The sequence below is a fragment of the Martes martes genome, assembly GCF_963455335.1.
Source record: "Martes martes genome assembly, chromosome: 1".
Lineage (NCBI taxonomy): Eukaryota > Metazoa > Chordata > Mammalia > Carnivora > Mustelidae > Martes > Martes martes.
The window spans coordinates 48,164,462-48,187,708 of NC_137888.1; the positions used below are offsets into that span (position 1 = coordinate 48,164,462).

A 23,247-nucleotide genomic window follows, 5' to 3' on the forward strand; every position below is an offset into this window, starting at 1 on the left:
CTGAGAAACAGGTGAGGTAGGCATCATCCTCACTTTCCAGATAATAGGGTGCTTTCTCCGTTTCCTAGACAACAAAGTTGAGATTCACAGTGGTGAAGATGTTTGCAGGTTGTCCCACACTGGGACTGTCAAGCTCAGCATATTTTCCATCCCATTAACAGGGCCAGGAAGAGCCGAGTTAAGACCGGGCCTTTCCTCTTGCACCACACCTCCTGCCTCTTTACCTAGAAGCAGCTTTCTTTCTATATTCCTTGTAGTCCTTCTACAGTCTAGGTGGATTTCAGGATCAATTTCACACACTACATAAAATAAAGCAAGCAGGGTGACCTTAAACATAACAGTTGATTTTAACAAAGGGATACACTTCATGTCCATGTAAGCACGGGATCTGTAAGCAAGAACAGCATCCAAATAAAAATGCTCTCTTTTCTGCACAAAGAGCTGTCACTATGAGAATGAGAGGTGTACACAAAGCATTAATTGTTATGAGGTAGATGTTACTTTCCTTCCCCATTCAGAAGGGCTATATGGAAATTCACAGGAAAATTTACTCAGTAGTTAACTTGTATGTAGTTCAGTGACATTGTAGTGATTTTGAACCAGTGCTAGTTGAAGGTTTAAGAAAGATAATATCACACTGTGGGACACACTCTAAGACAGAGAGGCCGTTCACACTGCACCACACATGAAAGAAGCAGGAAACAGATTTCATTTTGTGAAGGGGAATCTACTCCTTTGCAAAATCTTCAAAAAATGGAAAGAACACCATGAGTCATGCAAACGTTCTAAAGAAGATCTATTACATTGTGATGCAAGGTTTTCTTGTGTTTAGCTACAATTTTAAAGGGTCAGATAAGAACAATTAACTTTTTTTTTTTGAAGATTTATTTATTTGACAGAAAGAGGGCATGAGTGGGGGGCGGTACAGAGGGAGAGGGGGAAGCAGGCTCCTCAGCACCCCGGGATCGTGACCTGAGCCAAAGGCAGATGCTTAACTGGCTGAGTCACCCAGGCACCCCAAGAATGATTGACCTTTTAAAGGATAAAAACGCTGGCAGTTGCTGATCCGAGGCTTGCTTTAAGCCAATTTCAAGTCATGGATCTAGCAAAGTCAGCTCTATTTGATTCTAAACAAGTTTGGAAAACTTCACCAACTTGTATTTCAACTTCTCATACCAGAAATTATGACTAAATAGTTTGACTTTTATTTATATTGGTGCTTGCTTTTGAAAAAGGCCACAACTGTCTATTACACGAAGTCCCACATTTCCCTTATTATCTAGTAACACTGAACCAGCTTTCTTCGATTCTGTACTTTTTGTCCCAAGAGGTATTTATTTGCCCTCTTTCTACTTTCATTCTGGAGGTTCCAAGCCAGGCTGCCATCTTCCCTCATGTTATTCCTAGAAGGCATATAGTAGAGAAAGAAACCCTCTTTCCAGCATCCGATGGCCATTGTGGCTCATGTTGGGAACTTCCCAACTGTCAGGGACCTCTAACTTCCAAACATTTTTTCAAATATTCTTAAGACTAAAATAACATATCTGCCAGGAGGCTTGGTCCCTGCTACTTCCATTTCTGGAGTTCCTGAGAGTTGAGTAAGTTAAGAACAAGAGAGCTAACTATTCACAGACACCACTTGCTAGTAGTTTTATGCTCTTTGGACAGATTTGAGAGACACACTATCATCTCGCTTGGCTCATGGGTTGAACATGCTTTTATGACTTTGGAGTACAGATGTTGGAGGAAGGAACAGTGTCAGAAATGGAGTTCCCTAAAAATCAACAGTTCTTGATTTCGTTACAGAATTCCTGTATATGTATTTCTGTACCAGAATAAAATGTATGAAATGGTTAGACATCCCTGGCTTTTTACAATGCTATTCCAGCTATGAAAGTGATAAATAGCTAAGAGTTCAAAGCAAAACTTTCTATTTGTTGGACACTCTACATGCTCTGATGCATGAGGCAAACACCTTCTATCACCAATGTTTACTTCAGTGGATGAAATGCTCCTATGTGACATTAAGCAGATTCTCTAATCTTGCATTCACAAAACAAAAATTGGACCAAAAGTTGCAGAACCAATCTAATGCAAGTAAAATAGGTAGTTCAATTCAAAGGTTAGAAAAAGTAATTATTATTTTTTTTAAAGATTTTATTTATTTATTTGACAGACAGTGATCACAAGTAGGCAGAGAGGCAGGCAGGGCGGGGGCGGGGGGAGCAGGCTCCCTGCTGAGCAGAGAGCCTGATGCGGGGCTTGATCCCAGGACTCTGAGATCATGACCTGAGCTGAAGGCAGAGGCTTTAACCCACTGAGCCACCCAGGCGCCCCGAGAAAAAGCAATTGTTAACTTTCTTTTAAAAAAAAAAAAAAAGTAATGACTAATAACCAAATTTTACTTTTGTATTTTTCAGAAAAAGCAGTGGTATGAAATAAGGCATAGTACCATTTTCTCATTTGCTCACAACTTTCTAAAACCACACTGCTAGATTATGTGTTATTGGTTGCTTTAGTTTTTAAAAACTAATTAGATACAAATTCCATCATAAAAATGCTCTGGTATTGCTCTGGAAACATATGATGGCACACAGATAAGGCATTTCCAATTGCCAAGAATTTATCAATGTATTTTATTCAAATTCCATGAATATTGGTAATTATGTGAAAGACTTTCCTTTTTAAACAAACTCTTAGATGAAAGATCTCATTAGGACAGAGATTACATCAGTCATGCTCATTAGGCACCCCAAGGTTTATTTTGCCCAAGAGTCTGGTACATGGTAGAGACTCAATAAAATTAAAAGAAATAATCATTCTATTAATTAACAGAATTAATAGAATTGACCTGCAAGATGGCCGTTATAGTGAACAAATAACAGTGGGTTTGACAGCTGGGTAGTTTATGCTCTTGGTGAGGACAAATGAAAATAAATGAATAGGCCCCTTTAATTATCTTATGATACACATGCGTGCACACACAGATCTCTTCCTCTACTACACAATTAATTACCTGCCACATGCTTATGTGGCCATCCCCTGCCATGGAAATAGAATCCTAAGAACATATATGAAGGAGCAATGGGAAAATACTACAGGACTATCAATAAACAGCCAGACGAGAAAAGCATTTAGGAACACCACACACAGAGTTCTCAGGACCATTGAAATAAATAAATAATGCTTTCCTCAGTTCGTGGAAAAATAAAATACCTCTCTGGTTGGCCTTGAAATTTGTGAAAACAGCGCCTACAAGAAAATGTTCCTGAAGCAAAACCAAACACTGATGCTGTAAATCTCAAAGTGAATCTGTAAACCATCTGCTGCCCTTGAATCCTATTTTCTGACTCTCAGAGCATCAACACCACCACTCATTCCTACTTTTCTCCCTCTCTAGGGCTTCATCTAGCTGGGTGGGCCAGATCCCGTGCTCATCATCACCTCACAGGGAGGCAGTAGGGTCCAAATGCAGAGAGTTCCATCTCTTTTCAACCACTCCAAGCAAACCACCTGTGGCCACAACATTCCAACCATTATACCACTCCTAGGGGGTGCTGGTCATTCAGCTTTCGGTTCTTTAAATGATTTTGAGAGCTGAAGTGCCTATTGTAATTTACTGAAGTTCTACAAAGTACGGAAAATAATTAGTGGATTCCCAAAGTGGATTCAAATGAAGAGACTGAGGCTGACTGTTTCCAGTTTGGACTCTCTTGTCAAGGGAGAGCCTCTAAAGAGAATTGTTTGTTGTTCAAGGGGAAGAAATTATGTCAGAAGAAGGAGTCATCTTAGCACTAAGTCACAGTACATTTGGAGGGAAAAATCAGTTAGTCTGGATATGCTGGGGAAAGAACAGGCAGGAGAGTTTTCTGAGGATGAAAGTAAACATGTCGAATCATCTTGGGTTATAAAAATAAACCATTTTCTTTGTTTGAATTGGGCTTTAAATCTCTCCTGGGACTAAGTCTTCTTCAGGGGATGATCAAGGAAGTTAAAGAGGCTTAACACTGATGACATTATGAAGCCAGAAACGAAAAGCTGATTTCCACCCTCCCCCTCCAATGATATAAAGGCCATTAAAAGTCATGCATGAGCCCCAGCTGTGGGATGATACAGACACAGCACTTATGCTGCTTCTCCCATCTCTGATGCGCATGGAAAAACACAACCAGTTGGTCATGCATCATTTTACTCCCTGAGCCTAGAAAGGGTCTCAGAGTTTATAGAATGATTCAGGCTGTGACTCTAACACAACAGTGTGGCTGTGTGATACCTTCTTGCCATGGGAATAGGACATCAGATCATTCCATGAGAAGCAGGATCTCTCTATATAACAATGCACATATCCTTTCCATTCCTCATAAAAAACGTTCAAACAAGTGAAATGAAGACTCAAGAATCATTATATATGAGCTTAGAGTCTTTTTATTTTCTCTCTTCCTTCTTCTTTCTTCATTCCTTTCTTTTTGGTACTTTGTTGTTATTGTATTATTATTGCTATTGGATATCTACAGCAATTCAGGAAGGTTGGCATGGACAGTGTGGTGGGAAGAGGATGTGTTCATTCCAAGAGTCCATTGTATTAAGGAAAAGATTATAGGGCATCTCTCATGTACTGTGAATCCGTGAATTAGATTTAATGATTTACACACTCTTTTCTTTTTACACATTAGTTCTAAGACATAACAACCCAATGAAAAAATGTATATATGGAAACTGAGGCTCTAAGAGGTTAAATCACTTGTCTATAGTCACATAACCGTTAGACAGTTGAGTTAGTTATTAATCCAGCTTTGTCTCCCTCTGTAGTTCACAGATTAGTGATTGCATTCTCAATAAGATTGAACTTCAGAAACTGGCCAACCTTTCTCACAGACCACTTAATGTTTCTTAAAAATCTAGAAGGTACCTGGACCTCATAACATTTAATTAACTTTGTTGGGAAGCTGTTCAATAAAAAATTTCAAAGCAAGCTGTATGACATTGTTTCACTCTTAACTTGGAATGCTTTGTTAAAGAGAAGCTTAGGAAAGAAATGAATGAGGATGTAGTTTTGCTCCTCTACCCATTCAGGGACAAGCCTCTCACTTATCTCCTTAAAAGAAAATGATAGCTCCCTTTACTTCCACGGACTTCAGGAGGATCAATATGATGGTACACATACAACCCTTTGAATCTCTTAATAGAAAACAAATACTAGTTTGTCCAAATACAAGACTATATTATTCCAGTGAAGAGATAAATCTAACAAGTACATGCCCATGCATGCAAATGCATAATTCTTTGTGACGAGTGGAAGCTACTGAGAGCTCTTCTAGAACTCACTCTATAGTAACACAGAAATCAAAATCAACTGGTCACTTACCAATAGAACTTAAGACTATTCTATTGCCTCATCAGAAAAATGTACTTTTCTGAACCATTGTAACAAGCACTTAAGTATTTCTAAAATGTGGCCAACTTTCTTTTAACATAGAACTTATTTTAAGAAGTATATATTCCAGGGGCACCTGTGTGGCTCACTTGGTTAAGTGTCCAACTCTTCATTTTGGCTCAGGTCGTGATCTCAGGGTTGAGGGATCCACACTCATCACAGAATCTGCTTATCCCTCTTCTTCTGCTCCTCCCCCTATTCATGCACAATCTCTCTCTCAAATAAACAAAATCTTTTAAAAAATCTTTAAAGAAGTGTATATTGTGGTGTATAATTATAAAGCAGTTTTTTTTATCATCTCCTTTCTAAACTTTAAGAAAAATTGGATTTGCCAAGGGAATTAAAAAAAAATCAATCAATCCTACTTAAACATACTTTAGAGATGGCTTAATACAAAATAGAATTCCAAATAATAAGGTCACAAAATGCAGCACTAATGAAAGATTAGGGCAAATAAGCTAAAAGTGGGGAAGAGTATGTTTGATGACTACACTTCTCAGATTTTCTGGGATACTCCAAATGCCAAATACCCTGTCCTACTCTTTCTTTCATCAACTATTGAAATGATCTAGGGATTTCAATAATCAGCATGCAAGTTAGAATTTCCGTACAGCTTTTTATATCCAAAAGTAACATTGACATCTTTTTGAGAGCATGCATTCTGATGATTTGATACAAAATATGAACTAAATGTGGAAAACACGAATCAAGCAAGTGCTGAAGCAAAAGGAGTTTTACAAGAGGTGTTGATAAATCACACTTAATGGCTGATAAAGAGAAAAGCAGTTCCTGGTATCCAGGAGCTGGCCTGACACCCACAGCTAGGCTGCGGTGTTCTGCTGAGCATCAGCAATTGGAATGGACACCAACATCACACAAGGCCACTTGGTGACCAAGATGGATCAAGACAAAATCCATACCACTCTGTAATTGTGATGAACACAAATGCATGAACACAAAAATTTCTGTCCCCACATTCTGGTTAATATGAATTTACCAGTCACAACTTCGCTTCACTCTGTTCTTCTTCACTTCTAGTTAAGGATTAAGATATCCAGTTATAGAATTACGCCCACTTTTTGGCAGCAGCCATTCCAGAGCAGGGCATCACTTCCTTCCACATCCTATACAATAAGTCCTTTCTAGCACCCTCTTACCAAGGGACCCCACTGTTTCTCATGTTCTGCATTCCCTATTGTTGCAATGAGTAAAACACCTAACTTTGTTCAAAAACGCGTGTGATTCTAGTGGTCTTTGGCAACGGGAATTGATACAGTAAGTATAGGTACATTGTATCCCAGCAGAGAAAGCAAAATGTTTTCATTTTGTTCATTCGTACCAGCTAAAATATATCATTTCTTCAAAGGATACAACAACTAAGAATGGGACCAATGGTTTTATGGACTAGCCTTCCAATAATACTATCTCTACCTCTCTTCTTAATTTCAAAACTAATCACATTAGGAAACCATGGTGAGTAAACAGAAAGTAAAATAATTATATACACTGAAACTGAATAGGAAATAGAAACTTAGTACATGTATGAATTCACACAAAAATCAATCACAAGAAACAGGAAAGGATGCAATGAATGGAAGGATGGTATGAATATATCAATATATCCAATCACAATGGAATGTGATGGAAGGATGGCATGAATATAGCAATATATCCAATCATAATATTAAATTTGAATTTAATTCAAATTAAAATAAGTTTTAATTTGAAATTTAACATGAAAGAAGATGTCACAGAACCTTTATATAAGAGATAGAGGCATTGTGGGCATTAATAGAAACAAGAGCTACTTAATCACCCACTTTGAGAAACTAATCTTATACTGACCAGAGGACTCTCACACTATAATTGACCACATTTGATGATTCTTACCTACACTTTGTGAAATAGTATTGACTAGTGATAAGGTAGTGCTTCTCAAACTTTACTGATCATACCAATTACCTGGAAATCTTGTTTAAAGAACAGATCCTGATTCAAAAGATTTGGAGTAGACCCCAAGATTCTGCCTTTTTAACAAGGTCCCCAGGGATGCCAATGCTTCTGGTCTAAGGATCATACTAAGTAGCAGAAGTATAAAATTTAAATGTTGTGAGGGAAGGCTAGGAAGTTTCTAGAGCCAATGCTCATGCCTGAAATCATTACCTACTGAACTGTTACAGCTCATGACAAGCCCCAACACTTCATCCAAAGGGGGTTGGCAGTCAATAGTTGCAAGCTCTCTGGCAGCCTAAGGTTGCTCTGGCCATAGTGAGGTAACTGGATAATGCAAGTGCTTCCTGCAGCATTAGCCACTCTTCATACTCTGTCAGAGCAAGACCAGAATTTTCCTTTTCTGGAATCGAAGGCAAAAGGAACCTTTCCTTTATTAAGATCTTTAATCTCCTCCATCTTTGTCTCTTTGGAACCCTACAATCCTCACTTCCCAACATATCTCCTCACTACCCAAAGCTTGGTTCGATTCAGGTTTTATATAGAGTTCATGTCCTAGGCATTAACACTTCATAAATGGTTTCCTTGAGGTTTTGGTCAGTTCACTCTTGAATAATTATAGACACCAAAAAAACTATATTCTGCTCAAGGGAAACCTAGCTGACCCTATGCCCTCAAGGTTAATAATCCAAAAGCTGAGAGATGAAATAGAACTAAGAGTTCATCTAGTTTACTTTGCTTTGTGAGCTGTAATCCTCATGAATGATATGGGAGTCAGGCTAGGCACATCATAGTGCAGCAGATAAACCACCAAACAGACCCACAGACTAGTTGTTGCTTGGTAATCACGGTGCAGCTGTGCCTGTGGGATGGCTCCACCTGAAATTCTACCCAGAATGCAGATTTTAGATTCAGGTGACCTGGAATGCTCAAGATATTTTTGCACTCACATTAAGTAATTGCATTGAGTTTCAGGGTCAGTGACTCGGAGAATGAAGCCTCAGACCCAATTTGATATTTCTCTGGCTTGGCTGACAACCATAGCCAACTTTCAGGTATTTTCCCACTTGAAAGCGGAGACTATAATAGACATGCTTACTTCATGTGGTGCCATCCTTTTCTCTCTTTGCTGAGATCTGAGCCCATCACATGTAACAGAGAAAGAATAATTTGACTAAAATCTATGCCTCTGAAGGTACATTCCCACCCTTTCTCAAACCAGTCCTCTGTTGGAGTCCTTTCTGGAGAATGCCACAAAATGTCAGTGTACTTAACTTCAATACATAAACTTCCAACTACATTACATACTGCATAATATTTACTCAAAACATTACACCTACAAGGTTCACAAAATTTAAATTCAAACAAATGAAACAAAAATCACGGAAGTAATCACACAAAGTAGTTTCTGAGGTTGTCTTATAATTCTCACATGCTGACCATTCTTTTTAGTTATCTGCTAGACAGCAAAGAAAATGATATATGAGAGATCTCTTTTTAAGTGAGGAAAACTGTTTAAGGGGAAACTGTCTCCCTCATCAGTTTTAGTGGTGAAACACAGAATTCTCAGGAAAAAAAAAAATTGCCACAGTTTACAAAAGAACAAACTAAGACCCAGGATAGTAGAGAAAAAGAGCTCAAGTATATTTTTAATGAGAAAGACAGAACTAGAATCAAAGTCCATTGTTAATGCCAAAAACCATGGTCTTTCCTCCATATCACAAAATGCTTACAGATTTTAGGATTTAGCAATAACTTACACGTAGTGAGCTCTCAAATGTTCGCTGAATATTTTTGTTGGGAAAACAGTAAATATCTATCTAGAAGGGAAATGTTATGCTGATAATGCCAATTCAGACCCATGATATGCTATTTTTGATACTGTTCTCAATGTCATAAAAGATGCCTCTAGAATATCCATGAACCAATTCACAGTTCATCTTCTAGCCACACTTCCAATTATCTATCCAGACATCCAAATATAGATTTTTAAAACAAAAATAAAACTATTTTGTGTTTGCATTGAGAAAAATATGATATTCCTCTAAGTATCAAGAATAGATTATAGCTTTACCATTTACTACAAGTATTTTGATAATCAACTAGGGAATCTATAAAAATAAAAACAAGAGAAGTTATTCTATAGTGTTGGTCCAATCTATTTTTTAACAAAGAATAAAATTACCAGTTCGAGGTGAGAGAAGTTTGGAATCTTCTGATGTTTTACTTGTAGGCACAATCCATGGCTTTTCACTTGAAGCTACAGCAAAAAGAAATGGAATTCACTGAGGTTTCTTTGTTTTTGTTTTGTCTTGTTTTGTTTGGAGAAGAGAAAGGGACAGAAATAGGTTGTTGGTATAGTTAAGTAGCTACCAGAAGCTTGCAATAAAAACAAGTGCTAATCCAATCCAAATTTATTTTATACCAAGAAATCAATATGCATCCATCCAGAGATCATTTGATTAGAGATCAGAAAGAGACCAGATTTGGGGGGTGCCTGGGTGACACAATCGGTTAAGCACCCAACTCCTGGTTTTGGCTCAGGCCTGATCTCAGGGTCCTGAGATCAAGCTCTTCCTCAGGCTTCCCCACTCAGTGCCTCCTGCTTAAGTTTCCCTCTCCCTCTTCCTCTGCCCCTCCTCCACCCTGCCCACCCTGTGTGCATGCATGCTCACACATGCGCTGTCTCTCTCACTGAAATAAATCTTTAAAAAAAAGAGAGAGACCAGAGTTCAGTGTCATACTTTCAGCATTTTTTCAGGATAAACCCCAAACCTGTATAAAATTAACATACTGATGATTTTTACGGTATTTGTAGAAAATGTAATGAGACAAATAGATTTTTTTTCTGTTTGTTTTTAAATCAACCCCTTGTTTGCCTGAGTTAATTAAGCCATCACCACCCCTATCTTAAGGCCAGCTTTAAGGTGCTGCTATTACCCAGAGTGCCCTCAGGCTTCTCAAAGGGGAAGGGTGTGTTTGCCTGAGGAAATTCTGGAAGCCTTTTCGGAGCTGCAATGAAACACATAACAAATGTTATAACCTGAGGTACAAGTAAGAGAAAAGAGATTTTTCAAAATCTCAAGCTTGCAAAAACAGAAAAACAAACACAAAAAAGCAAATTACTCATGTCAAGTAAGGTATTGTTAGTAGTATTTCTCACTCTTGTGGTTTTGATGCTGGATACTATAATAGTGCTTCTATTTCTATTTTTTATAATCAAGCTACTAAATTGGAGGAATTTGTGTTCTTCTTTTCACCCTAACTACTGTCTTAATTTCTTTAGTCCTGCATATGTGTGCCCTTACATATATTTCATCTTAACTCAAATTATATATTTCATTTTAACTCAAAATCAAGCAGCAAACACATCTGAACTAAAAAAATGTCCATCGAATAAAAAGACTCAAATAGAATATCAGAATGTGACCACCAAAAAGAAAAAACATCAAATTATTTGTCATAAAGATTCTGTAGGATCCTAAATTGTAAAATATAACGGTTAAAGGCTTGATGTTGGGGATCTTACTGTTCTAGAAACCATGTGTCCCTTCTTTCCTATGAGGAGATAAATTTGAATGAACTAGCCTAAGGATTTCTTTAAAGCACAAATAAAACTTCCAAGGCAATAACAAGCTGCAATGTTGAGTAATTTTTACCTAGAGTGCTCAGGGGCAATTCAAACCTAGGTATTAGAATAGTTTGCAGGATTTCCGGCGTCCTTTCGCTGAGAACTAAAATAAAGAAGAATTCGGTCAGCAACTCCTTGAGGCAGGATTTGACATTGTGGCTCACACTTAATCATGGGAAGCATGCTCATAACACAGTGTGCAAGGCAGCTGATGCCTTTCATGGAAATAGCTGGCTCCCCCAGGAAAAGCTTCACATAGCTGTTAAAATGTGAAGGTATAGTTTCAGAGGGCATGACTGGCATGGGAGATCAACATCACAAGTACACAACAAAAGACATGCTGCTCCTTTTCTTCAGCAGAAGACAACAAAGCAAGACTCTCTTGGGCCAGGAAGCAGCTAACTTGCATGACATGAAATTCTTATTAAAAAGCAGGACACTTTTTGGGGATTCTCCTCAAGTTTAGTGCACAGAAGCTCAGGGAGCCTATTGAAACAGAAAGCACAGACACAGTCAAGACTTCCAGGTTTCCCCAACCCCTCCAAGATTTGTGGGTTAAAAGGCTGGCATTCTCATTTTTTTCTATACATCCCAAGAGACCGGTAAAAGGTGTGTGTAGTCTGCATCTAGCATCCCAAGCTGCCTAGAATATCAGTCACCAGCATCAAGGCATGTTGTTAACTCTGTAATGGAATTGGCCCAAGAAATGGACGAATAACAACTGCCAATAAAGGGGGGAAATAAAAGGAACAGGGGAACTAAGGCACTGGGGTTACTTTTTGTTTTTATGAGTGTTGGGAGTTAAGAAAAAAAAAATTGTTAAAATTACCTAGTGTTTTTTCTGAAAAGTCTAATGCACTAGACACAGTGGGTTTCGTGGTCCTTGGCATTGACTCAGGTGTCACTAGAAGGTAAAAAAGACAACTTTACAAATTCAGATAAAATAATGCAGCAACCAAAGGTCATTAGGTGCTTTTGTTGCCCTTTAGAATTCGTACCTGACACTTAAATTGACCAATTCTTTTCAAGTTAATTAAGGACTCCCTGGCTTGCCCCAGATGCCTGAGCTGACACTTCTTCCAACCCTTCCTTGCTGAGTTTGGTCTACTTTCCCTGTGTTCCAAAAAGCACAGTGAGCTGACCTTGGTGAAAGCACTTATTAATCATAATTTTTTTCCTTGCCTGTCTTTTTCTTTCTTATTATCTCCAGGGCTCAGCACAATGTCTGGGGTATAGTCAGCAAGCATATGACAAATATTAAATGAATTAATAAATGGGCAAATTAAAGAATGACCCAAGGCAAAAAGGTTTATTGAGAACTATTACATTAAAGATTTCTCTCTTCCAAATGGCAGTCAGCATGCAAAGCTTGGAAGTGGATTATAATTACGGTAAGGAATCAAACGCTCAGCCGCGAGACACAAAATAAACACAACACTGAATAATCAGGTATAGTGTTTGCCTAAGTGTTTCTGAATAGGAAAATTCTGAAGAAGGTTTGGCTGAGAATGAAGAAATCTGTAGACTCTCCCGTCAGATGCTGTGCCGAGAGAGGGAAGTATAATGGGAAAAATGGGTTGGATCTTTGGGATGTAGACTTGGAGTCATCTACTGGGTCATTCTTATGTTTTTCTTGGTATCGACAAATTATATTGAAATTAGAAAAATCACCTAGGAATTTTGTTTGAATAGAATATTCTAGCACCTTAGATAGTTTGTACCTTTGTCCTAACACCCATGAAGGTGGGGGATGGATGGTCCATCTTCCATGTAGGTTGGAGCCGAGACTTCTTACTCTGTCAGAAGTAGTCCTACTTGGATAGGTTTCTTGAGATCAAGTTATTCTATTTCCCCACCAATCTTTATCTTTTCTGGACCAGTTATGAATCCAAGAGTCTAGTGCAAGGCAAATAATCACTGATATTTCAACTTATGGAAGTTTTGTGGATTAAAAAATTCACTTTAGATTGAAGATGTTTTGGCTAAATGTGGATTTGGGGAAATTCTGGCCAAATGTTTGTTTTACTAGGCCCTGGATGAGGTGGTACTGCTCTGGCAAAAACTTTGTGGTTCAGAGAGTAACATGTCCCCAGTGGGCTGGACTTAGGCAGTTCATTCAAAGAAGAAAGGCTGAATGTTTGTTAGTAAAGGCTGATAAACTATGGGGAAAATGTATCCCACATTTATTCTTTAAAGGATTTTCACTGAACTATTATATATTTCTTTATAGTAGGATTATTAATCTTCTATAATCTTCCATAGAACAATTAATCTAATTGTCCTAAATGATTCTAGGGCACTTTCATAGTTATCATACTAATGGGTTTCAAAGGAATTATGGCATTTTGCTAAACTGACCACTTGTGAAAGAAATGAAAAATGAGCTCACATTTTCATATGAAAGGAAAGCACATGAACCATAGTATTACATTCTAGTATAAAAATATCCTAAACATTGAGGTGACAACTTTCACTTAGTGTGAAAAATACGCTTCCATATTATATATTGGGTCATATGATTCCATATTTCCTTCCCCATCAGCTGTTTTTCCAAATGTTAAATTAAGGGTCTACAATCTCTTATCGTTCGTGCTTATGATGAAAATTAATCTCCTAGTGGTCCTTCACCGGAAAAAAGTATAAGCTCATCAACCATTTATCATCATTTCTCAAAATATTTATTCTTTCGAAGTTAACAACATAGGGATCTCCTTACCTGTTATGGCCCGTGCTGGGATTTTTTCTACCTCTGGTGTTTTAGATTCAGCAGGTAATGCCAACGTTTCATTCTTAGCTAAGAAGTCAGAGAACAAACAATCACCTCACTTCTTCATAACACAGTGCCCAAATATAATTCATTCAAAACATCAAGTAACAGATTATTTCAAAAAAATCAATTTTGCTCTTAATTCTTCCCACCAGGCAGCCAACAAATTTATTGTGCATTTCCACCAGGGATTCTTCAGAATTCTCTCTCATGAACTCTAGGTACTTCTTTAAGATTTAAATTGGCATTGGGATGAAGAAAAAAAAAACACACAACATAACTTAAAGACAATTATAAAGTCATCCCTTTCACAATGATAATAGAAGCAAATCAGTTTTCAGTCTGTATTACGGAAGCCTACAATAGATTTTTCCATAGAGATGATTATTTTCGGGAGTGTTTTAAGATGCTAGACACAGGTGTCGCAGGTGTTACTGTGTTTACCATATCTAACGGTCACAGGTGTGTTTTGAATTCATGTGTACATGAAGTTGCACAGCATTTTTGCCCAACAGGAATGTTAAATACATTGTTCAAATTAATTGAGCAGGGCATAAAGAGAAGGGACTCTCTGAAATAACTAAAAAACAAATCCAGTAGAAATTTATGGTGACTTCCATTCTTAAAATATCTAAATTTAATCAACATTTTTTCTGTTGTAGTCACAGCTTTTGTTTAGAACCATTGTGATTGTTAGCATAGGAAAAAAAATTCAGATTACAGATTTTTATGAATGTTGGTCCTGTTATTTTCAAGGTGTACCAGGGGAAGCGTTTTTTTGTTTGTTTTGTTTTGTTTTGTTTTTTAAGTGTGAGATTATAAGGTTTTTCTTTAGTGCTCTTTCAGGGTCCTCTTCTCTCTTAAGACATCTTTGTTAATCCTCTTCTTCCTGTGTAACAGCCTACATTCTCAGTTGTTTCCTTGGCTGATGAGGACTAGCTATTTATTTTAGCCTACAGATCCTATATTTTATTTTTTTATTAGTGATTTTTGTGTTACTGATCTGACCTTTTTTTAATCCTATTTTTTACTCATTATTTTTAAATTTTTTTTATTGTGCTATGTTAGTCGCCATGCAGTACATCATTAGTTTTTGATGTAGTGTTCCATGATTCATTGTTTGCATATAACACCCAGTGCTCCATGCAATACATGCCCTCTTTAATACCCATCACTGAGCTATGCCATTCCCCTACACCCCTCCCTTCTAAACTCTCCAATGGAATATTACTCAGCCATCAGAAAGGATGAATACCCAACTTTTTGCACCAACTTGGATGGGACTGGAAGAGATTATGCTAAGTAAAATAAGTCAAGCAGAGAAAGTCAATTATCTTATGGCTCCAGTTATTTGTGGAACATAAGGAATAGCAGGGAAGATGTTAGCAGATCCTATACTTCCAAACAAATGCTCTTAATTACTTAATTACTTTGCGTAATTACTTTGCCCTCAGCCAGCAATCACATTAGCCTAAAATTGGGCTGTTAATGGCGGTGGGGGGGGTAAGTTACCTTCCCAAGAGACATTTGTATTCTTTACACATCACTAATTCCTTACAAAGGCATACTATATTTCTAAATACATTATTTCAGATGTCAGAGTAATTGGTAGGTGGGGAAGATACTTGCATGAAAGAACTTTCATGTCTCTTAACCCACGAGTACTCACCTATACGTTCTATAGATCACTGAAGTTCTGGCAAGAGCAGAGTAAAATGCCACAAGAATATGGTCTAAATCCCAGGAAATTCCCTTTCCTCTCTGATTCTTCTGTACCTTTTTTCAACACAGTTGTTTCCTTTCATTTTTGGCAGACTAAGTCTTGGCTTTGGCAAACACTTTGTATGCCCCAGGGAGGGGTGTGTGTAATACTAGCTTTCTTGTTTATTTCTCTCATTATTCACACCATGTGTTCTTAGAACAAAAGCTATTAATTTCTTGATGTCCCATGATGGGTCCTGCTGGAATGAGGATATTATTTTTAGGATTTACTCCCTCAAAAAAATAGTACTTTTCTGAATTGCAGTGTTAAATAACTTCAGGTAAGTTGACTTCTCCCTTGCTGGTATAAAGAACTATTTAACAGTATCTCTTTCCATTAAAAACAGTAAACTTAAAATGTAATTTTTAAATACAGTCTGTTAAGGTGGCACATTTGATGGATTTGCTGGGCATTTTCAAAGATACTAGCTATCAAACTCTTCAATGCATAAGAAATTTGTCATGTGTTAAATTTAAGATGGTGTTTCCACAGAAAAACAAGTCAAAAAAGATATTTATTGTTTGCATCCAATTTTTCTTTATTAAAATCATACTCAATCCTGGAAGTGTTTAGTGAATCATATCAGAAAGATAAAAGGAAAAACCAAATAAAACAAATGCACTGTTTTATTCTCTGAAGGAAACAGAAAGACTGAATGAGTATTAAAGTAGTGCTTGGAACTTAACAAAACCCCAAAAGTTTAGGAAATATCACTCAAGACTGAAGAACACAACATGCTCCAGTTCAAAACTGACAGTGGTGGTCTGGGTAAAACTGCTCATTTTCAACCTCCTTCACAAATTCTGTATTTTGTAGTTTTGCTGGATGCATGAGGGGTCACATCAGCAAGAGACTGGTCAGTTCCTTTTTCTCCCCCCTCCTTCCAAACAAGACTTTCTCAGGGGCAGGGCAGGGCAAGGCACATAGGCTCTGGTCAGGGAACAGGGGAGCACAAGAACACTGAGCACTGGATTCTGAACATAGGTTCAGTGAGGAAAGTTAATTTGGAAGGCTCCCAGATATTAGCACAGCATTTAGATATTGCAGGGTTTGGTGACAGTTTTATAGTTAAAAAAGAGGTGATCAAGTCTGATGTACAAATTAAAGAAATGATGTCTAAAGTCACTCCTCTACATTCTCAGAGGTAACTCACTCTGGGACTAATAATTTGTAGTTATGCCAGAGAGTAACACTTGGTCATTATGTGTTGACTGAATGTAGCCACACAAGGCTACATTGAGATCACAACCCGAGCCGAAGGCAGAGGCTTAACTCACTGAGCCACCCAGGTACCCCTCTTGTGTTTTTAAAAACACTGAAATTATATCAAGCTTTTTCTACAAGTGAGAGGTAGTATCAGTCTCAAGTAATTAATAATTCGAACACACCTGAACTCTACATCAGCTCTCATTGAAAACATCTCATGACCCCTTGACAGTACAGTATAACAATTTTCTAACAATCACTCTATTTGAAAATTTTACCTAGATAAATATATGTATTTTGGATAATTTGATAAATGTTCACTTTTTAAAATAAATATAAACATACATTATATAATATATAAATATATACAATATATACAATAATATATACAATATATAATAACTATTTACCTATAGAATGTGACTTATATAAATTTTTCCAGCACTCCAATCTCTCTGCCCCTCCCTGCTTTTTTTTTTTTAATCATGGTAAAATACACATAACATAAAACATAGGATCTTAATTAACCTTTTCAGGTGTACACATCAGTAATATTAAATACATTCATAATGTTGTGCAACCATCACCACTGTCCATCTCCAAAACTCTTCTTATAAAACTCTTCTTATAAAAGCGAAACTGTATCATTAAACACTAACTTCCCATTTCCCTCTTCCCTCCAGTTCCTAGCAACCACTATTATATTTCTGTTTATAAATTTGACTGCTCTAGGTACCTTGCGTAAGTGGAATTATACAGTATTTCTTTTTGTGACTGGCTTATTTCACTTAGCATACTGTCCTCATGTTTCATCCATTCTGTAGCATGTGTCAGAATTTCCTTCCTTCTTACGGTTGAATAATATTGCATTGCATATATACTCACATTTTGTTTACCCATTCATTCTTTTTAAATTTTTTAAAATTCTTAAAATTCTTACTTAAATTCTGGTTAACATACAGTATAGTATTAGTTTCAGGTTTAAAATATAGTGATTCAACACTTGCATATGTCACCCAGAGCCAGTCACAAGTGTGCTCCTTTATCCCTATCACCCATTTAACATCCCCCACACACCTGGTAACCCATTGGTTTGTTCTCTATAGTTAAGAGTCTGTTTCTTGATTTGCCTCTCTCTCTCCTTTCCCCCTCTTTGCTCAATTGTGTTCTTTCTTAAATTCCACATGAGTGAAATCATACGGTATTTGTCTTTCTCTGAGTTAGTTTACTTAGCATAATACCTCTAGCTCCATCCATGTTGTTGCAAATGGCAAGATTTCACTCTTTCTTGTGGTGAAGTAATATTCCATTGTGTATAGAGATCACACATTTACCTATTCATCAGTTGATGGACACTTGGACTGTTTCCATAATTTGGTGATTGTAGATAATACTGCTATAAACATCAGGGTGGCTACCCCTTCATTTGTTGATGGACACATGAGTTGCTTCCACGTTTTAGCTATTGTGAATAATGCTAGTGTGAACATAGATGTCCAAGTACCTCTTTGATAACTTTTTCCCAGTTCTTTTGGTTTTATACCCAGAAGTGGAATTGCTGGATGGTGTGGTAATTCTATGTCTGATTTTTTGCCACAGCAGCTGTACCATTTTTTATTCCCATCAACAGCACACTTGCCTGTCCCTTACCATTTACTTTGAGATGCCCCAATAGCTCATTTGCTAGATTCCTTGGGTATCCTAGGATCATCAGTGCTAGTACTTAGTCACCACCAAGTTCAAAAATGGAACATCGCTGCTTACCTAACTGTGTCTTGATTGCATCGGAAATCTCAAGCATTATGGATGTAGGAAGTTTCACAGTGGTTTCATTAAGGCCTGGAATAATAAGATGGACTGCAAGGAAATAGACTAGGGTAAGAGAAAGTAAGTGCATCATGACATAAAATAAAGCTCAGAGGACCAGATAACAAAATAAAGCTTCACACTTATATGGCATATCAATTTTAACACAAACCTAAAAAAAAAAAATGACTGTACTTTAAACAGATTTTTTTAAACGTTCAGAACTGAACTACAAAATCCTCTAGCTTTTAATCCATAGACTCAAAAATAGTAAAATGGCTGTTTAACATATACAGTGAACAAAATGCCATTATTAATAATAAATTTTAAAAGAGCAGTTCGATGCATTAAGGACTCCCTCCTACCAACAACACCACTATGGGGCAAGTAAGATGGGTACCATCATTCCCACTAGGTATGGGCTAGAGTTGTTTCTCTAACACACACTTATAGAGGTAACATCTCTTGGCTCCTAGCCAGGCATGGACACAAGCCAGAATGGTCAATAACAAAAGGAAATGAACCAATATCAATTTAATAGCTCTGCTAACAATGTAAAATTCCATAAGTGCCCTATTATCCAAAAGTAGCCTGACATGCTTACTGTAAGTACAGATACCAAGATACACTCACCTAATATTGTTCCTCCAAAGGGAGTCTTATCTGGGGATTTAGTTGAAGCCCTGTGAGTAACATTCTGAATCACTGTGGAAATACAAAAGGTAACAGTGTGATGGAAAAAAATAGTCAGGAAGCGGTAAATAGCTGTAATGTGAAGACATCTGCACTGGGGAAGCCCTAATATAACTTTTTATTTAATATAAATTAACTCTTTGGACTGGTACACAGTCAAAGAAAGGACTGAAAGCCACATCTCACCTTCACACCCATGACTTCAAGTAATGAAATGTTATTATTCTATCATAAGTGCTCCATTTAAATGAGCTGAAAATTTCCTTCCTCATCTCCATTCTCTGCAGCTTTCCCAAGTTAAAGAAATAGCACAAAATGAGGCAATTCATACAGTAAATCTTAAAAAGGAAAAAATGTATATTATCAAAGCAAAGAATCTCGATTATTCCAATACTGACACTGTTTTGAGAATACACTTGAGACTCTGTTTTCTTAAAATGAGTAATTACTTTAAGTGTCCAATTTCTTCTACCAAGGAACTTTCTGGAAATAATAGAGTCATTTTAATAATTTAAATGACTAAATAAATAATTTTAATAATTTAAAAAACTGAAAGTCAAAACAAAAACAACTGGATACTGAAATGAAATAGGACATAATTCTTGAAAACTGTAGGTCTTTACTCTCCCCAAAAGGAGCACTAAATTATAATTTTTATTTCACTAATTCAAATATTCTGTTAACGATTTTCTTCACGTATGTCAACTTAACCCCGAACAAAGTCACACATATTCAGATGGATTTTAAAATTTAATACTTATTGTGATTGCTTTGTACCAAAAGTTTTACTTTGGTAAAACACAACCAATGTGACTTGCCAAGACTTGGCCTATTGGTACAAGAGCCAAAATTATCTATTAACTTGTAGTTTGCTAGATGATACTCATTTCTTCACACTTTTGCTTTAAAATGATTGGAAAAATTGAGTGGAAAAAAGTGCTATATTTAATTATCTCAGTGAAAAAGTATATGAAAAATAGTTCTAAACTGTTAACTGTACTAGAATTAAAACAAACAAACAAAAATAGGTCAAAACATGCATCCAGAACAGACTCATACAAATTACCTTGTTTGATGACTGTTATTGGAATTAGCTTCCTTGGGACATATGCTGGCTGAAGAGAGAAGACAGTCAGCTTTTTAGTTAGTGTTAACTTTAAAAAAAAAATAAAGATATAAGAACTGGAAATAGCCCTGTGTTATCTACAGTTGCTGGAAAGATCTTTACTGCATATATCTACCTCTATTCTATTGGACTCATTTGGTTTTCCCTACAAATGTCCAAAAGCTTGAAAGAAGCGGTCTCGGCAGAACTTCCATTAGTTTAGTTGACCTGGAAACTGCAATGGAAGGAGCTAAGCCATGCAAATAGACTACCAGGTGATTTCTCACTTCATTTGAGATGTGACCCAACCAAATTGTCTTTACATTTCTTCTCAAAAAGATGCTAAGCTACACATTATCTTTTAAAACTGATCAATGTCTATGATGTGAGTACGCCCAGCCGCTGCTGCTGTTGCTACAGATGACCCGACGTCCACGAACTCGAGACCAAGCATCACTTTGCCCAAGAAGGCAGAGCTGGGACTCAGATCTAGACATTTCTACCCCCAAATCCCATATTCTAAACCAATCTGCACATATTTATGCACAAAGGACCTCAACCTAGAAAGGCATCCCAGGACGCTGTGCATGTTTTCCTCTCCCAAACTGCCTCAGACATCCCACAGGAAGTTTTGATGTCATGGAGTGGCTTGAACTAGGGACAGGTTTAGTGTTAACTTGAAAGCAGAGTCATCACTGGACAGAACTGTGAGCCAAGGACAAGACAGCTAAGGGAAAGACATAGGAACAAAATAAGGGAAGCAAATAGATGGAGTTAAAGAGGGGAGCATGACATTGATTTGTTGATGCTTGAATTAACCTGTATATATGATAAAGAGACTTCATGTACCAGATCTGTTAATAATCCAGGACATGCTGGGTGAGATACTTACCACATAGGTGTTCACAGTTATGAGCAAGAGATTTAACATGCTCCCATTTTAGTGAGTAATGTGCCCATAATAAGGGCCACAATACCAAGCTTACTGTGAGATATTTTTCTTCTTGTATTAAGGTCCTTATGGTTAAAAACCACAAAAAATAGAAGTTTACTATTATCAGGTTTTTCAAACTATTTATAGGTCTTTAGACTCAGTGCTACAGACTGAATGCTTATGTCCCCCCCACCCCAAATTTATATGTTAAAACTTAACTCCCAACTGTGATAGTATTTATAGGTAGGGCTTTTGAGGAAATGATTAAGTCCTGATGGGTCCACCCTCTGAATGAGATCAGTGCTCTTATAAAAGAGGCCCCGGAGAGGTCCCTCTACCTTTCCACCCCGTGAGAACACAACCAGAAGATGGCTGTCTGTGAACCAGGAAGGAAGTTCTCACCAGACACCAAATCTGCCAGCACCTTGATCCTGAACTCCCCAGGCTCAAGAATTGTGACAAATAAATGTCTGTTGTTTAAGCCACCCAGTTTATGGTATTTTGTTATAGCGGCCTTAATGGGCTAACACACCCAGGAATTTCCTCCATAACAATCTAGCCCAATCTAATCTAATCCTACACTAAGAAAATAATCAAAGATAAACACCCTTACATATAAATTATCACCACTGTGCAAAACAACTACATCATCCAAAAGCAGGGCTTTTATTAAATAAACCATGTTTCAAATTTTACATCTATTTACCAAAGTGGAAAATGTGCATAATATAAATAAATACAAAGATTACAATTATATCCACATCATAACCTGATTTTATAACAAGTATGTATACACAAATTATCAGAAAGAGATAGATCATAGGGTTTTTCTGGCAGTGGTTATTTTTTTAAACAGATTAATTTTTTATACTTTTCTATATTTCCTGATTCTTTACAAGCATGAATTACATTTTAATTAAGAAAAGATATTTCGGTCAACAGTATACAGTTACTACACATGCTCGTGTACTGCATAGCTTATGTGCTATTGGTAAATAGGAGGATACACAGTATAATTTAGACACAATTCTTCCCAGGCAAAGGGGAAGGGAATAGCAGAAGTAATAGAACCTTCAGTGGGAGAGGAAAAACATTCTTAGCTTGGACGTCACCCTGGCTGGAGGGTGATCTCTTGCAGCTTTATCATAAGAAAATTTAAAAGGAGCCCCTGTACACAGGATCTTTTCCCAGAGGGGCTCTGCCTCCCCTGTCTACCTTGCTTCTACCAGTCCTGCTCTAGGGAGAAAGGGTTGCCAGCATGTGGCCTTTGAGAATCATTTGAGAATTTAATTTAATTTATTTATTTATTAAGATTTTATTTATTTATTTGAGAGAGAGAGAGATAGAGAGAGAGAGAGAGCATGAGCAGAGGGAGGGTCAGAGGGAGAAGCAGACTTCTTGCCAAGCAGGGAGCCCAAAGCTGGACTCAATCCCAGGACTCCAAGATCATGACCTGAGCCGAAAGCAGTCGTTTAACCAACTGAGCCACCCAGGCACCCTCATTGGAGAATGTTAAATGCCAGCTGTGCCAACCTCCAGTCACGTGGGAACCACTTACTGGAGGAAACACGTTGCCTTTCCAGGTACTAAGAACCATTTTTGTTAGAGCTGTTGCTACAGTTCCGAAGATTTTTGAATGGCCTGTTCTCCATCTTTATGAGTCCTGCCATTTAGTGCACATTTTGCAGGATGGGAAGTTTTTCAGACACATCACTTTAGCAGAAACACCTACATGTTGCTGTGTTGATTGCTTTGGAATTTCATTATTTCAATTTTTAGTTCCTTTGCTGTGATGATTTGTTTTTAAACAATTTTTGACAAGGACAAATGGAAAATAACCCACTCTTCACATGAACAGCACGAAATTTCTCTTTGAACTCTAACTTGAGTATCTACCAATGTTCTATTAAGATGATGACAAGACTATATGTACAGTATGTGCTGCCAAAAAACGAGGAA

The 23,247-nt window shown here is 37.2% G+C and overlaps 1 protein-coding gene across 1 annotated transcript in view; it reads right to left on the reverse strand.

Annotated features, from left to right (window-relative positions):
* The window catches only part of ABI3BP (ABI family member 3 binding protein), a 256,353-nt gene that overhangs the window by 116,502 nt on the left and 116,604 nt on the right, over positions 1-23,247 (reverse strand). Inside the window, exons 7-12 of the mRNA XM_080808158.1 lie at positions 20,316-20,364; positions 19,190-19,261; positions 18,515-18,607; positions 13,732-13,809; positions 11,845-11,919; positions 9,570-9,644 (exon numbers count right to left, since the gene is read on the reverse strand). Of these exons, the coding sequence (XP_080664284.1) occupies positions 9,570-9,644; positions 11,845-11,919; positions 13,732-13,809; positions 18,515-18,607; positions 19,190-19,261; positions 20,316-20,364 (442 nt within the window). The remainder of the gene's footprint in view (positions 1-9,569; positions 9,645-11,844; positions 11,920-13,731; positions 13,810-18,514; positions 18,608-19,189; positions 19,262-20,315; positions 20,365-23,247) is intronic.